Raw genomic sequence first — 17,825 nt, 5'->3', positions numbered from 1 at the left:
GAATCAGAATTGTTTTTTATCAGAGAAGAGATTGCGAGATATATCAAATTCTTTACTAGATACATAGACGACCTGATGATTGTGTGGACAGGCCCACAAAATGTATTTATTGATCTCATTGCAGCTCATAACGCAAGTGACAGCCCGGTAAAATTGACTTATACAATGGACAAAAAAAGTATTAACTTTCTTGACGTAACCATCTCCATTGCAGACGCTAATATTGTAACCACTGTCCATCATAAAAAGACGGACAGAAATACACTATTGCACTTTAAAAGCTGTCACCCAAAAAACTTAAAGAGAGGATTACCTTACTCCCAAATGCTTCGCATTTTTAGAATTAATAGTAATCCTGTTACAGCCACTGAACAAATTGACAAATTAATTGAAAGATTAATTGTTAGAGGATATAACAATCAATTGTTAATGGACACCAAGGAAAGGGTACTTAAACTAGACCGCAGAAGCCTCCTACAAAATAAAAAATCTAATTCTGACAAATTAATTGATTGTTTCCCCTATGTTAACCAATTTAACACTTCCTCCCATCTGGTTGATACTAAGGTTAAAACCCTCTGGCCTATCCTTCAAACGGACCCTGAATTAAAACTTTTCAACACTAAAGTAATGCCATGTTACTCAAGAGCGAAAAATCTTAAAGATATATTGGTCAAAACTGACATATCAGGTTTTGGTGTAGAGTCAAAAAATTTCCTCAAAAATAAAAACAATGGTTGTTTTAAATGTGGCTGTACGACCTGTAATCACCTCATTGCGGGTGATACTTTCCTACATCCCCACTCGGGATATAAATATAAAATTAAACACCATCTCACGTGTGAGAGTACTTACACAGTCTACCAAATAATATGTCCTGTGGACTTAGTTATATTGGGAAGACGCAAAGGAAGTTTAAAGAAAGAATGGCCGCCCATAGGTCGACTATTCGAGCAGCCCTGCAAAATGAAAAAAGTGATCAACCAGTAGCCCGGCATTTTGCTGAGGCTAAACATTCTATAGCAAGTCTTAAATATAGAATGATTGACCACATCCCCCCACTTAAACGTGGAGGTGATCGTGGCTTAATGCTCCTTAAACGAGAGGCGGAGTGGATATTCCGCCTTCAAGTATTAGCCCCCAAAGGGCTAAATGAACATTTTTCTCTAACGATGTTCTAAATATATTACCATTAGTCACCATCTGCTTGTATGCAGAAAATTATTACTCTACCTTATTTAAATAATTTTGATAGAAAATAATCGACACATAGGATGTTGACAGTTTTCAAAATATTTTTATTTTTATTATTGTATTGACTGTATTATGCTTCAACTATAATGATGGACTGGAAAAGATTCGATGTACTGTAACTTATTATGTTGCATATGCTTTGTTTTTAGATGTCACTTTTTCCTGACGTGCGCCGTGTACCTACACGATGACGTCATGTTTCAGCGCCTGGGCACCGAAAGGCTCTCGCTGACAGGAAATCTTTCTATGCACGTGGGTGTGATGGGGGTATAAGGTAAGCTCACTGTTCATGTATTATTATCCTGACGAAAATCTTAAACGATTGAAACGTTGCAAACTACCTCGCTTGTACAGCGTATTTATTTCACTTATATTCGAGTGCCGCACCTCCTGTGAATCTACATGCCCCTTATTGTGCAGGCACCGGAGAAATTATTCTTAACAAGAGCGGAGTGCCGGTTCCCCCTGCTAAGCTGTATGGGAATGGATTGATGTACGTTTTCATTCCTTGAACAAGGCACCGCTGATCTTCTTCGAAGTTCTCTCGTCAAAACTCTCCTGCATATACTGTATTACCAATAAGAAGTCCTATACTGAACAATCGCCGCAGTCCTGCGGTAATTTGAACGGACATCATTACAGTATCCTGACCGACCATCATTTTAGCCTTTGGAAGCAAGTGTGATCCCTGACGATCTAGATCTTGCATCATGGCAGAATCTAATGTGACCAAGGACCAAGACCCCTTCAACCCATTTAATATTGTGATCACAGAACTACACAGTTATTCTGAATCTGATCCGGACATCATTTTACACAAGGAACAACTATTGGCAAAGACTGAATCAACCCCACCTGAAACGATCTATCAGGACCTTCTACGTTTGAAAAAGAAGGTAATTGACTTTGAATTACATGCAATTACTTTAAGTGATTACTTCCGAGCCAGAAAAATCCCACGCGGATTTCGGGTACATAATTGCCCGACCATAGGAAGAATGGATCCAGCATTCTGTACAAAATGGATATCCATTCTTAATAAATGTTCCTATGATCTGATCTTGTTAGTAATCGAACAATCAAAAAAAGAAGTTGATACGTTCACAGAAAAAATTAAGACTTTTGAAATTAAACATCTATCCAATCTGACTTCGGATACAGATACAGATTGGCTCAACAATCAATTGGCCACTTATAAAAAAGACTTGATCAAATTCAAAAGAGACAAATTTCAAAAAGTAGAACAAGACTACGAGAATCATCGCGTCTATCAATGGCTGACTGGCAACAGACTTAGTGACAGATCTAAACCTTTCTTCCGAAGATACAGGAAAGGCAGAACAGAGGTGGATACTGAATCATCCCAAGAAGCAACCAACAGCACAAGCGACTCAGAACCCACTACCAGACGCAGACGGCCTGTCATCCCTTTAGCCGTAACTACCCGCAAAAACCTACAAAGAAAAAACAACCCACAAGACGGGGAGGACAACATCACAGAAACAATGAAAGGAAAGAAGGGGAGCAAAGGGAAGAAATAGTTATTAATCTATCTAACTATGAACTATCTAAAGCTGAACTAAGCTTACTTGAAAAAGGCCTTTCATTCATTCCTTCAACTGACTTTAATCACTTTAATTGGCAAATTGAGAAATCGAAATTACATAGAAAATTGAAGCTAAAAGAACACTTTGCCAAACAAACACAATCTCCCTCGATCTACAAAGAAGCCATACCCGTGAAATTAAAACCTTTCCAACAGAAATCCTCATTTGAACCTTTATCGTATAATGCCAGCATAAAAACCTTTATGAGACTCTTGGACAAAGAAGTAAATGACTCTATATCCTCAGCACCACAGCATCGAGCAAATTTATCACCTGAAGAACGCACAGCTTTAAAAAACTTAGCTTCACTGGAACAAGTTGTGATCCGTGCAGCAGACAAAGGAGGTGCTATTGTTCTCCAAAATCTGACTGATTACAAAACTGAAATCACCAAACAACTGGAGGTACCTGGGGTTTATACCAAACTCAGCGGCAACCCACGCTATATATTTGAAAAAGAACTACGTGAAGCCTTAATCCGAGTTAAAGATGCTGGCTTAATTTCAGAAGATATCTATGACATACTCATCCCAGAACACCCACGTACCCCGCTACTTTACACTTTACCTAAGATCCATAAAGGACTGTCCCCCCCACCTGGACGCCCCATTATATCAGCTTGTGGATCACTGTTCCAGCCAACTTCAGTTTTAATTGACTCTATATTACAACCATTGATACAAGTCCACCCCAATTATTTGCTGGACACTACTTCACTGCTAAATAAGCTGGAAACTTTGGACAATATCACTGAGGACACTTGGCTTATTACAATGGACGTAAGCAGTCTTTATACTGTTATTCCCCACAGTGAAGGTTTATATGCTACCAAACGCCTGATGTTGGAATCGGGCAACTTTGATGAAAGTCATGTGGACATTTGGCTCTCTTTGCTAGAAATCATCCTGACTAAAAACTTTTTCCTATATGACAATTGTTATTATTTACAAACGCAAGGGTGTGCGATGGGATCTTCCGTCGCACCGACATATGCGAATACATACATGTTTTATGTTGAATCAGAATTGTTTTTTATCAGAGAAGAGATTGCGAGATATATCAAATTCTTTACTAGATACATAGACGACCTGATGATTGTGTGGACAGGCCCACAAAATGTATTTATTGATCTCATTGCAGCTCATAACGCAAGTGACAGCCCGGTAAAATTGACTTATACAATGGACAAAAAAAGTATTAACTTTCTTGACGTAACCATCTCCATTGCAGACGCTAATATTGTAACCACTGTCCATCATAAAAAGACGGACAGAAATACACTATTGCACTTTAAAAGCTGTCACCCAAAAAACTTAAAGAGAGGATTACCTTACTCCCAAATGCTTCGCATTTTTAGAATTAATAGTAATCCTGTTACAGCCACTGAACAAATTGACAAATTAATTGAAAGATTAATTGTTAGAGGATATAACAATCAATTGTTAATGGACACCAAGGAAAGGGTACTTAAACTAGACCGCAGAAGCCTCCTACAAAATAAAAAATCTAATTCTGACAAATTAATTGATTGTTTCCCCTATGTTAACCAATTTAACACTTCCTCCCATCTGGTTGATACTAAGGTTAAAACCCTCTGGCCTATCCTTCAAACGGACCCTGAATTAAAACTTTTCAACACTAAAGTAATGCCATGTTACTCAAGAGCGAAAAATCTTAAAGATATATTGGTCAAAACTGACATATCAGGTTTTGGTGTAGAGTCAAAAAATTTCCTCAAAAATAAAAACAATGGTTGTTTTAAATGTGGCTGTACGACCTGTAATCACCTCATTGCGGGTGATACTTTCCTACATCCCCACTCGGGATATAAATATAAAATTAAACACCATCTCACGTGTGAGAGTACTTACACAGTCTACCAAATAATATGTCCCTGTGGACTTAGTTATATTGGGAAGACGCAAAGGAAGTTTAAAGAAAGAATGGCCGCCCATAGGTCGACTATTCGAGCAGCCCTGCAAAATGAAAAAAGTGATCAACCAGTAGCCCGGCATTTTGCTGAGGCTAAACATTCTATAGCAAGTCTTAAATATAGAATGATTGACCACATCCCCCCACTTAAACGTGGAGGTGATCGTGGCTTAATGCTCCTTAAACGAGAGGCGGAGTGGATATTCCGCCTTCAAGTATTAGCCCCCAAAGGGCTAAATGAACATTTTTCTCTAACGATGTTCTAAATATATTACCATTAGTCACCATCTGCTTGTATGCAGAAAATTATTACTCTACCTTATTTAAATAATTTTGATAGAAAATAATCGACACATAGGATGTTGACAGTTTTCAAAATATTTTTATTTTTATTATTGTATTGACTGTATTATGCTTCAACTATAATGATGGACTGGAAAAGATTCGATGTACTGTAACTTATTATGTTGCATATGCTTTGTTTTTAGATGTCACTTTTTCCTGACGTGCGCCGTGTACCTACACGATGACGTCATGTTTCAGCGCCTGGGCACCGAAAGGCTCTCGCTGACAGGAAATCTTTCTATGCACGTGGGTGTGATGGGGGTATAAGGTAAGCTCACTGTTCATGTATTATTATCCTGACGAAAATCTTAAACGATTGAAACGTTGCAAACTACCTCGCTTGTACAGCGTATTTATTTCACTTATATTCGAGTGCCGCACCTCCTGTGAATCTACATGCCCCTTATTGTGCAGGCACCGGAGAAATTATTCTTAACAAGAGCGGAGTGCCGGTTCCCCCTGCTAAGCTATATATATATATATATATATATATATATATATATATATTTATTCACTACATATATTTATTTTTACTGGGCAGCTTGATGCTGCTGCTGCTGCTGCTGCGGGGGGGAGGGGGGAGGAGGGAGGAGGGCAGCGCTGCTGCGCTGTCTGCTGCCGGGGGAGCCGGGGAAGCTGCTGCTGCTGCTGCGGTGAGTGCCCGGCGGGTGGGAGGTGGGGGCTGCACATCGGTGGTGATCGGTGCTGTACTTGACAGCACCGATCACCACCGATCCCTGTGTTACCGAGCGGCTTAGCCGCCGGTAACACAGGAAACGCTGTGAATGGCTGTTCAGATTTGAACAGCCAATCACAGCGATCGCCGACCGGGGGGGGCACCCCTGCCCCCCCTGGGCGGCGAGGGGGGATGTCTGCTGTCAGGGACAGCAGACATCACCTAACTGTCACTGCGTCTATAGACGCAGTGACAGTTAGAAGGCATGACGTACATTTATGCCATGTGTCGGGAAGTACTTCCCGACCATGACGTAAATGTACGTCAATTGTCGGGAAGGGGTTAAGCTTTCTGAGATGGGAGGAACCCCCTGTGGTAGATAGTAGTAAGATTGGTTGGATTTTTAGAAAGGGGTGGGCTGTTACTAAGGATAGAGAGAGTTCTGGTACTAGCCAGCCTCTTTCCCATTCGTCTTTGTCGCCTTCCCACCCTAGGCGGTTGTTTGTAGTTAATATTTGTTGTGTCAGCTTTTGGTAGTGGCCGGTTTCAGAACGGTGGCTGTAGTTTGTACAAGATTCAGTTATTTTTCCTGGGGGTCAGCCCCTGGAGAAAGTGGCGTGGCATGAGAACAGTTTTTGGGCAAGATGCACTAAGCTTCACAACCAACCAATCAGCTCCTGCCTGACATTTTTCAAATACAGTCTGTGACATGTCAGGTAGGAGCTGATTGGCTCTCTCCATTTGATCACTTTTGAAGCTTAGTGCATCTGGACTTTAGTCTTGGGGTCCAGGAGGGCCCTTACACCATTTTATTTGAGCTGGGTTACGAGTTGAGTTACGGTCAAGGAGAGGGCCCATCCTTGTCCATCAGGGCAGATGGCCCTTTGTTGATTTTTTATTTTACTTTTCAAGATTTTTGTGGGGTATTTTATAACGAGCCCTTCTTCTCCCCGCCACCATCCTTTACAGGAAGGAACATTTTTTTTTTAAATCAGAGATAGTTCAAATAGGTTCCAAAACGCTGACCCCTTTCACGCCAATTCAGTTGTCCATGTCGTTAATGAGGTGCGGGTGCATCTGGCTGTGTAAGGTTCAAGAAAAGCAACCGGTTAGAGGCACTCGTTCAAAGCTAATTTATTGTCTAAAACATTTACAGAACAGCCATGGAGGGGGAACAAAAACCCGATATCCAGGCTTCCAGTTTAGAAACAGACAAGAGTAAACAATTTGTATGAAAACATAGAAGATAATGAACCCAGTCCTGCAGTAATGCATAAGACGTTTGTGTGGTGATAGCCTCAATGCATCATCTGGGGCATCCAATCCCCTCTCGGACGTGGGTCTCCCAGTGAGCGGATAACGGACACACGATCCTAAATATACATATATAAAGGTACCCTATAACACAGTCATAAAACGGAGGAACAGACGAACAGTGTGACCCAGCGGCCTCAATAACTGCATTCAATTTGACAAAGTTGTGCCTTTATTTTATGTTGCCCTACCACCATACGACCGTACTGCAGAGCTAACCCATTTGTGTTATTTTCCCTATAGAAAAAAAATGTAGTTTAAAGTGTGAGTTTATTGTTGTTCTAGGACTGTTATGTAGTTTCTATCATGGCGTTATCAACCATTCAGTAGAGGTGCCATTGTTTCCCTTCTAGGCCCCCCCCCCCCCAGTCTTATTGTACTGTGATAATCCAGTCTATATATAGGAACTTTGGAGGATAGAGGAGGAGGCTGTGTCTAGCACGGTCTTCTAAAGATCAAAGCACCAATTAACATAAAAAGGGAGGGGCTTAAATATGTGACGCTATGGACTGATCCATCTGGAAGCCCCAGTAACGGGTCCTTTGAAAATAAGCAATTTTCCCCAAAATAACCACTATAGCAGACACGTTACATAACTAGCACTGGGACCTTAGAAGAAGGATGTATAATGCTGTTTCTATGGATTTTTACTTGTTTTGACGTGCATGTGTGTGTATATTGGTTAATACTTGGTTGGTTATGCCTTAATTGTATCAGTATTACACCCACCTTACAAAATCAGCTATAACCTGTGACAACCAATTACATACCAGCTTTCATCACTATAGTGCAACGAAGACTGATGAAAGCCAGCATCCAATTGTCTGTTAAGTCAGTGCACGTTAGTACATACAGATAAGTCCAATAAGGTAAGGACTTGATTCCTAATGAAAGGGACTTAAGTTACCACATAGATGCTGTCAAAGAAACAATGTACTGCACTAAAACAATTGGTTTTATTTTACCTCAAGTGGGAGACTAGGACATGGACAATGTTTTCTGTACATGATTTAAGCATTTCTTACATATTTACACGCAGCATATGTATACAGTACATGTCTGTGGAAGCAGCCATATTGAATACATGTCTAGTTCGGAACAGAAAACATGAACGTTATACATAAACTATAGCACCACCGCCACAGTGGCGCAAATAACATCAGACAAATATTGATTTTATTAATATGCGCTTGGAAATAGGGATAACTAAATATTTCCAGACACAGCTTTTCAAAACCCAGATTTAAAGTGTACCTGTCTAAGGACAGTGGAGGAAGCCATTTTGTGGTCTGCTCACTAGGCATTTGTGCTTAGGTGATGTATATAGGCAGTAGCTCCTAGTGAACAAAATGGCCGCCACCTGATATACTCTAATCCACTTCGGTAAGCCTGTGGCTCTGTATATCAAAATGTTGCCAGAACAGATCATGTCATTGTTTTATTTATAAATGCTTATATGTAAACTGTATTGATCCACGAAAGCTGAACTGAGAGAAGATGTGATGAGGTAATCAAGACAGACTCCATTTTGTGTTCGTGTAACAATACTGCCTGTCACTGAGGGAACGGCAAACCTAACTTAGCACAGACTCCTCCCCCCCCCCCCCCCATCTCATGTTTTAGTATTACACAGACGGGCATACACACAGATAATGAATTCATAAAAAGCTATTTGACTGCCTATTTATCAGCCTACGCTCAACATCGAGTGAACCCAAAAAGTACAAACATCAGAACTGTAAAATTAGCACAAGTTATCCATACGGTTTTCCTGATGTAAATGAGATAGTCCATCTGCCACATCAGTTTTTCCAGGGTGAAATCTTTTAAACTTTACATAGACTAGAAAAAAATGTTAGCATATAGTTCACATGCAAAATTATAATAAAAAATGGAAAAAAAAAGTTATATAAATCGATATTTCCCCCCCATCCTCTTCCTAGAATAACCAGGTTGCAATGGAAAGACAGGTGTGCGTGTACCAGCAACTATGTACAAACGTGGGGGGGGGGGGTTATCTGTGTAGACACTTGCGTCTTCGCACACACCACGGACCACCAAGCAAAAGAGCCCTCGATATTCCGTAAAAAGAAAAAAATCTCTAAGAAAAGCAAAAATTCCCAAAGGCCATGAAACGGAACTCGTTCTTCCAACTCTTCTCTAAGTCGTCGGGCAAGTCGGCCGGGACTCTCCCAAAAGTAAGCGCGGCCGCTGACCGATTACAAAAACAAAACAAGCCAGGAGAACACCGGTTTAGAACCGCAGAGCCCAACCTAAATTCAGCCGCTGCCGTCCTAACGCCGTGTCCGGCCATACTCATGTTAAAAGTTCCATGAAGTGAAAAATGACGTCTATCCACAAAAAAACAAGGCGTCTACTTCTTCAGCTCAGGTGGATGGGCATGTAGTCTGGTCTCCTGGTCTGGATAATTCTTGGTTTGCCTTTGCCCGTCCCGTCGTCTTCTTCCTCAACCTCCAGCTCGTTTTCTGGGTCGCTTTCGCAGACGTGGACGACCACGCTGGGGGTGGTATCTGTTGCTGCGTGTAATTCATATTGTTCTCCTGGGGAGGAGGAGAATAAGGCATTGGGATGAGTATTGACACTAGTGTGTGACTGAATAATGCACAGGTTTATGTCACTTTTAAAATCTATTAAATATAAGTTAATACATAGTCGCTCAATTTATCACCCAAGCTATGTAATACTTTGATAACCGGTACGAAATAACCTTTATTCTGAGGTAATCTGTCCAAATTATACACCAGTGGTCCATCTGGCTGAGCAACTGTATCTGCCTGCTGGGCGTTTCCCTTATCTCACCGGAACTACTTGTTTTAACGGAACTACTTTGCTGTAAAACCCATTTGCCTGGTCAGTATAAGCATTCAGTTGTCATAGAAACTACTTTGTTTAGACTGTTATGTTCCTTATATTAGCTATGGTGCCAACCTTATAATATAAGGGAGAGAGACAAAGTAACCAGGAGAGAGATCAAGTAGTGGCTTATCAGCTTCTGTAATTTTTTTCAAACAATGGACAAAATGCATCAAAAGGTATAAAAGCAGCCAAACCTCAAAAAAGTGCCGGTCTTGGAAATTTGCACACTTTTTCATATGCGCCCTACATTCCGGGGCTTTGACCCAGTAGGCAACCTAATAAAAATCTACTGGATGGGATTCTTTTCATAAAGTGCACAGAAAGGGATTGAATAAAGATGCCTCCCGGTGTCGCCTGGGTTGTGCGCCTTATCCGACACATGGGCGGAAGAACTCCATGGTCATACACCCTTAGCCCCTGTAACATGAAAGACTGCTCTTATTAGGATATCTGTCCTGCGGCTCTTTTTTCAAGCATATGACGTTACTAAAAGTAGCTACACTTGCATTGCATGTAAAATGACAGTAGGAGCTGATTGGCTGGTACTTTATTTAGCTTCAAGGGGTGGGAAGTAATGTATTGCGAGTCCGGCGGCCCTGTGAGATGCAAGACGAATGCGAAGGTTTTTTCAAAGGAGCAATCATTTACAATGATTTGTTTACAGGGCCATCATTTACAATGATTGGTACTTGTTTCCTAGCATGTCGCCCATCGCATACCGTATTTAGTGGTATGCGATGCGATATTCACGTTAAATTAACAGGAGTGCTTGTACAATGAAATATCGCATAGCATCGCATGCCAGCAAATGGCAAGCGAGGCGATTTTTAATTGTACAAGCACCCTGATGGGTGCTTACAATGTTAAATGCACCCCCATTGTCAACGACACCCCCACTATCAACGCCAACCCGAAGCGTGGCGAGCGCAGCGATCCCGCGAGGGGCGGCGGTATGCGTCCTCCGACCTTTTCATAACCCCACTACACACGTCGGCGTGGACTTGATTTTAGATAGTGTGGCGAGCGCAGCGACCCACCGAGCCCAAAGCGTGGCGAGCGCAGCGAGGGGAGGCAGAATACATGTAAAGTAATCCGTGTCCGCTCGCCACGCTTCGGGCTCGGTGGCTCGCCACACTATCTAAAATCAACTCCACGCCGATGTGGATAGTGGAGGTATGAAAAGGTCGGAGGACGCGTACCGTCGGCCCTTGCGGGCTCGCTGCGCTCGCCACGCTTCGGGTTAGCGTTGATAGTGGGGGTGCTTGTACAATTAAAAATCGCATCAAATCGCACGCCGCTATATTGCATGCGATGCGATTGCATAAGATGTACTGCGATCAAAATCAGGGGCGCCGTGCTAGGAAACAAGTACCCAATTATTTCTTTAAAGGGGCAATCATTTACAATGATTTTTATTAAAGGGGCGATCATTTACAATGATTTTTATTAAAGGGGCAATCATTTACAATGATTTTTATTAAAGGGGCAATCATTTACAATGATTTTTATTAAAGGGGCAATCATTTACAATGTCCCTTTAAAAAAATCCTCAGAGTTCATCCGGCATCCCATACGGGTGCCTAACTCGCAACGCATTACATCCCACACATGGACTGATACATCTCAATACGATGATGCTTATTACTCTACTTTATGTTTTAAATATGAACAGAAAAGGAGGGGAGAGGTTTGGGCTATTTGCCCTCCCCCCACCCAGCTACCCAGCTACCTACAGTTAAGGTCTATAGATAGGACCTGGAATGCTACAGCTTGGATCAGGAGTTGTTTGTAATCCGTCATGGGATATTTTTTCCCCTTTAGCCTAATGTTGGAAAAATGCGCTACACAGAGGAAAAAAAACAGAAGAAAAGAATGATTTTGTCTGGAGAGAATGGAAACTTGGCCCCGAGCGCGTGCTATAATCAGCAGCTATTTCTGGGCAGCTCAGAGAAAATGCTCTCTTTCAATAAATTCCCTCCTTTAACCACACACACACAGGAAAAATGACCGCAGCGTGGCGCACGTAGGCTGAAATATACCTACTGTATGGCAGCGTTCTACTGTATGGCAGCATTGTGCCTATGTCTGCCTACGCTGCATAAGGGAAGCGCCGTTAGAATAATTAAAATGTAGCAATAAAGTTCCTGTAAATGTTGTACAGTATAATCTATAGAATACGGCCTTGTGCCCCCGCCCAGGTCTCGGATCCGGATGCCCAGACTGACTTAGATATGCAGACTGTCTATTCACACGAGTTTTGTAGGACCCCTTCCTGGTCCCGTTAATGCTCAGTAAGACACTGAGACCAGAGGGTGGACCGGCTGGCTTGTAGCCATTGTACCAGCAGCGGCAGATTTTATGTAGACCACAAGCAATTCTCACCTGGGCCGAGTTTGGAGATGGCGTACAGGAGGTCATAATTTATCACCGGTGTGGGATCGTCAGCCTGTTTCCAGCCCACAGGAGGGGAGGATGGTGGGGAGATGAGGAACTGCTTCTCTGGGTTTGGTGGTGCCAGATGTGGACTTCCGATGTGTAATGTCTACAATGGAACAAAGACATTAACATTCACGTTTATTATATTAAATCGCCAGATGAAGTCCTTTGTTAGACTCTCAGCAGATCTAAAATGTATACATGAAAGCCTGGAATTTTACAGCCTCTGCCTAGGTCAAACTCCATAGCTCCCCCCTGACGAGCCCTGATGAGGGATCTCCAAAACCGATGACATGGGACATCACAAGTTCAGTGGTTTTGGTGATAACTCATAACATATAGAAGGGTTGGTCAGGAGAAGGTGCGGAGTGGGACGTAGGCAGAGGACCACACACAACACCCCCCCCCCCCACACACACACACAACACCCCCCCCCCACACACACACACAAACCAAAAATACCTTCAGAATCTGTACAGCCAGCTACAAAGTTAGATACTGTCTTGTAGAGTGTATCTAACCAACAAAACAAAGTAGGCCGCCTCTACTCGCGCAGAATCAGAATAGACTTTGGTGCTGATTGAGTATAATGTTAAGTGTTCATTCTAGCACCCACCATCTTTGAAAACCCATGCAGTTCCTCTTCCCTGCCTGGGGTGTCGCTGTCTGTTTTAGAGCTTCTAGCACAGTGTGGTCTGTATGTCAGCATTGATATGCAAACCAGACCTGTGCTAGAAACACCACAGCAGACAGTGAAACTTCAGGCAGGGAACCGGAACTGCATGGGTTTTCAAAGATGGTGGGTGCTAGAATGAAACTATAATGTAATAGAATGCAATGTATATAGTTCCCTAAAAAAGGGCTAATAAATGGTTTATTGTTTGAATTCCTGAGATGCAAAAGTCTGAGGAATGTACGGTACCCCGGGACATTGATAATTCAACAAAAAGCCATTTCAAAATATTAATTAAGAGCAATAAATTCAGGGTTCTACGACGGGTTTAGGAGGATTTAAAAGCATTATGCAGAATTCCATATAGCAGGCATTACCTCTGCATGTGGAATAAGTCCTGTGTGCACCAGGCTGCAGCTACTATAACAGTACCACACTTTGGAAGTACAAGCCCTCACTACAATGGGTATACACTGGTAGCATTAGCAGTAGCTCCCCAGTCAGTGTGGGATTACCGGTCCCAGCACAAAGTGTTTGGGAGGGAGTGCTGGAACTTGTAGTTCTACAACAGCTGGAGAGTGACAGGTTGCCCAAGACTATTAAAAACACTTATGGCAAACGTTCAATTATTTCCCCGAACAGACCTGAGCAAAGTAGAGCTTCATCTCCTTGCCCATGAATTCCGTCTTGTGCAGCTGAATTCTGGCCTCCGCCGCCGACAGCGGGTTGCTGAAGTTGATCCGCACTCTCTTGAAGCTTTTGAAGTACTGGAACGTGGCGTCTTTATCATAGGCTCTGAACAAGGACTCAAATTTGGCCTGAAAAGAAAACGAAAGATGATTATTTGGTTGTTCGGTCGAGCTGCGAGCATCCGGTTGCCAAAATGATTCCAAAACCCTATCAGACTTTAAGCCAAATGAAGTTGAACCTTTAAAAAAGTGCACAAAACACTACTGGAGGATCTGGAACAGGGAGAAGCTTTACAACAGAAATATGGCACTGTGCAGCGAGCAACTCATTATTTTCTCTCTAAACAGATAGCTAGGACTTCATTCACTGTTAAAGCACATGTATACCCGCCAAGAATCTTTAACGCAATGAATTACCGCCAAGCCTGGCTGACCGTATAAATACATCGCAGGCACTTCATAGTGAACAGCAATTCTCTAATGAGTCCTTGCAAGAATTAACCCTTGTGTTTCGCTCTTGTGTTACGAATTTACCTCAGTTAAACTGGATCGTACAGAGATCACTGTGTAAACAGGCACATTTCCCATTCAGTTAAAGAATGCTATTTTAAAAGCCTGGATTTACCCACATTAATGACACATGCTCTCGGGAAGGCAAATGCCAAGTTCTAGGCAGTCACAAGTGGCCACCTACAGATAGCAATGACTGGGAAAAAAATCAATGGCTTCTCCCTCGCTTACTCTACTCCTATTGTGTGGTGCCGTTGTGACGTGCGCAAATCACAGACTAGGACACCAAATGCCACTTATTGGAATAGGCGATGACAAACCGTACGTGCGATGAATTAGTACATTTTCCACCATGGCAGCTGTTATTTCCCTGCTGTAAAAGGAACACACAGCTGATGCTGCCCCTGTGGAAAGAATGTCACACGGAGGAGAGCAGATCCTGCAGCCAAGAAACCTGGAATCAGCTTATTAGTGCGCCATGTAATGGACAGGAATTGGGCAAGGGGGATAGGAAGTACCAGGCAAAACATGGCTGAATATTGGTTCATCCCACAAAATGGCCACCTCCGTAGCCTAGAGGGATCTTCTGTCAGTACGGTATTTATAAGTAGATGCTTTAATCACATATTGTGGCAGAAACTATGGGGGATATGATGGCTGCCTGATGTACGAATATCGGGAAGCATTGCGTCCGTATCCCATGGCAACTGTCATTCTGAGATGGCATTGGCCCATTTGTTGCCTATGGACTACTTACTGCGCTGGCGGACGGTGCTGACCGCGCACCATTTCCCACAGGCCTCTGTCCCTGCATCTTCAGAAAGATATATTGCACCTATAGAATCGCATATTGCAATGCAAACCTGGGTGGTAAGATCCTGCCCAGATCACATTGTATATGGGCCCCCAAATCCTGCGGATTTCTGCCACCCTGATACTTATCTCATGCTTATGTACCCTGTAATTGTCCTACATTGTATTCCGCTGTAAGTCACTGTTTCCTGCTTTGTTAACTCGTTTCTATACTCTCCGCGGATCCTTGTGGCGCCATATGTATAAAATATAATACTAATAATAATCAGAGCTATTTCCTATACTGTACTATGCTCATGGTGCAGTTCTGTACACTGTCCAGCAGAGGGCACTAAGACTTAACATACTGTTGACAATCTTTGATCACATGCATTAACATGGAGGTCGGATAATGACACAAGTGATAAGAACACATGTATAAACTGTAGTAGTAGTAATAATAATAATAATAGAATACAGAAGTTAAATACTGAAAAATGATAAGGAACAATGCATAACCCTAACACAGATAGAATAAGTTTCACAATACGAATATATAATGTATAATTGGTCTCAGACATCCGCTTGTATAGAAGCCCTTGGCCCGCATTCCCAAACACTGAGGAGCTTAGATTCCGGAAAGTCCAGTTTTAATTACTGCAATATCTTTAGTACATCCCGCAACGCACAGTCCTGTACAGTTCCTCGGGCATTTCTGCTTTATGCAATGGATGTTATGCAAGTACCAACAACCACTGGAAAAATCTGGCTCCTGGAACAGTACATTCCGCCGCTGCACACACACGGACTCAGCTAGGACGCTGCCATGGGGTAACTCTTTACAACAAAGAACTATGCAAATTTATCAAAGCTTAGACAAAAGTACCAACCAATCAGCTTCCGCAACAGGTGAAACTGCAAATACATGTCTATAGGAGACACACACAGAAACCAGGACAGATGCTTCCAGATCTGGGGCCAGATGCACTAAGCTCCACAATGTGATAAAGCGGAGAGTGATAAACAACCAACCAATCAGCTCATCCCTGACATTTTTCAAACAGTCTGACATGACAGTTAGGAGCCAGGTGCATTATACTTCAAAAAGTTTCCATAGACTGTGTGATACAGATATGGCCGACATATTAAACCCAGGAAGCCATGCCGGTAATATAAGTGCCGAAACTTCCTTGGCACGGCTCAAAAACGTAGTAAAGACGATAAAATATAACAAAGTAAAATAGAAAAAAAAAATAATAGGAATGGGGACCTTACCCTGACGTCACTCTGATAGAAGAGGTCACTGTCAGCCACACAGGCGGCCAGAGAGGCGAAGCTGTAATGAAAGTTTCTGAAGTGCATGTTGTGGCTGTGGCAGGGAGACACTTTGTTCTAGGTGAGGATACAGGATCTGAGCTGGGAACAGCTGAGGAAGTTGTACTTAACTGGAAACTGTGTTTATAAAGGAACCAGCACAACTCCTCCCAGTAATATTCAGCAGATTGTCTCCTGTGGGCCAGTGAATTCCTGAGCAGAGTCCTCCACACGATTGTAAGGCAATGGGGACAGGCTCTGTAGCGTTAGCCGGGAGGTGTGACGTCAGCATTAGTCAGTTTCCCTATGCTAATTAACTTTGCCTTTCTGCTTTGCAGGATGGAAAAACAGCTGAGATTTGCATAGCAGTTGCTTTTATCAAGTCCCTGCATAGTTTCCACAGCCAGTAATTCCATTCAACACTCAGACTATATGATCTCTGCAGTCCTGCTGCCGGCCTTAAGATGGAAAATGTTGAGGCCGGGACTGAGCGATTATCTGAGAAGGCTACTTCAGTGGAGGGGTGCGGTGGGGGGGGCACTTAATGTGTTGTGCTAAACCGGGGGACGGACGGACCAAACAATGCCACGGAGACTGTGGAAGGAAGTAGCAAGGACCCAAGATTAACCATTTGAGTGCCAACATCTCTGTGAGCAATGTACAATATGGCCCTTATTCTGATTCACTTGCAAAGGCAAATTATTTCTCAAATGGACAAAACCATGTGCATTGCAGGTGGGGCAGATGTAACATGTGCAGAGAGATTTAGATTTGGGAGAGTTATTTTGTTTCTGTGCAGGGTAAATACTGGCTGCTTTATTTTTACACTGCAATATAGATCTCACTTTGAAGTAAAACTCCACCCAAATCTAACTCTCTCTGCACAAGTAACATCTGCCCCACCTGCAGTGCACATTCTTTTGTCCATTTGAGAAGGAATTTTCCTTTGCGGGTGAACCAGAATAAAGGGCCTTTATTCACTAGTCGCTCACATTTGTTATACAAATTCAAATAAAAAAATGTTGTATAAAGAGATTATGGGACTTATTCTGGTCCGTTCGCAGACCAGAATAGCATTAACATCCATTCGCAGGCCCTGTGAGGGAATCGCCTTTGCAAATGGGTGGCGGCCGGGCCACCATTCGCAAAGGCGGGGTTGCGAATCAACCAGAATAACCACCTATATTTCCTATACACACATTAGAGGTCATTGTGATGAATAAAAAGGTTTGCTGGGCAATTTTCACTACTATCTTGACAAATTCACTTGGCGCTCAAGGGGATACATCCGAGAGGCGCGTCATAGAAATGACTGGCATCCAAATCCAAAGCTGTTAGGGGGAGATTTAGCATATGATATTCTTGTTATCACTCACTGCGAATGATAAATGGCGCTCCAGTCAATC

The 17,825-nt window shown here is 42.6% G+C and overlaps 1 protein-coding gene and 1 long non-coding RNA gene across 4 annotated transcripts in view; one reads left to right on the top strand and one right to left on the bottom strand.

Moving 5' to 3' along the window:
• LOC146059492 (uncharacterized) overlaps positions 1-17,825 on the top strand; it is a 155,116-nt gene that overhangs the window by 128,344 nt on the left and 8,947 nt on the right. The gene's annotated exons all lie outside the window — the stretch shown is intronic.
• The window catches only part of RCAN1 (regulator of calcineurin 1), an 89,177-nt gene continuing 78,275 nt past the window's right edge, over positions 6,924-17,825 (bottom strand). Inside the window, exons 1-4 of one of the 2 annotated variants that reach the window (XM_083171760.1) lie at positions 16,381-16,620; positions 13,759-13,932; positions 12,388-12,547; positions 6,924-9,689 (exon numbers count right to left, since the gene is read on the bottom strand). In XM_083171760.1, coding sequence (XP_083027886.1) covers positions 9,511-9,689; positions 12,388-12,547; positions 13,759-13,932; positions 16,381-16,467 — 600 coding nt within the window. In that variant the 5' untranslated portion in view covers positions 16,468-16,620 and the 3' untranslated portion in view covers positions 6,924-9,510. Of the gene's footprint in view, positions 9,690-12,387; positions 12,548-13,758; positions 13,933-16,380; positions 16,621-17,825 lie in introns of those variants that run through there. The other variant, XM_083171759.1, reaches the window with a different exon arrangement.

The sequence above is a fragment of the Crinia signifera genome, chromosome 2 (assembly GCF_055691185.1).
Source record: "Crinia signifera chromosome 2, ASM5569118v1, whole genome shotgun sequence".
NCBI lineage: Eukaryota > Metazoa > Chordata > Amphibia > Anura > Myobatrachidae > Crinia > Crinia signifera.
Note: the sequence above shows the minus strand (reverse complement) of the source record. Positions and strands in the feature narration are given on the sequence as shown.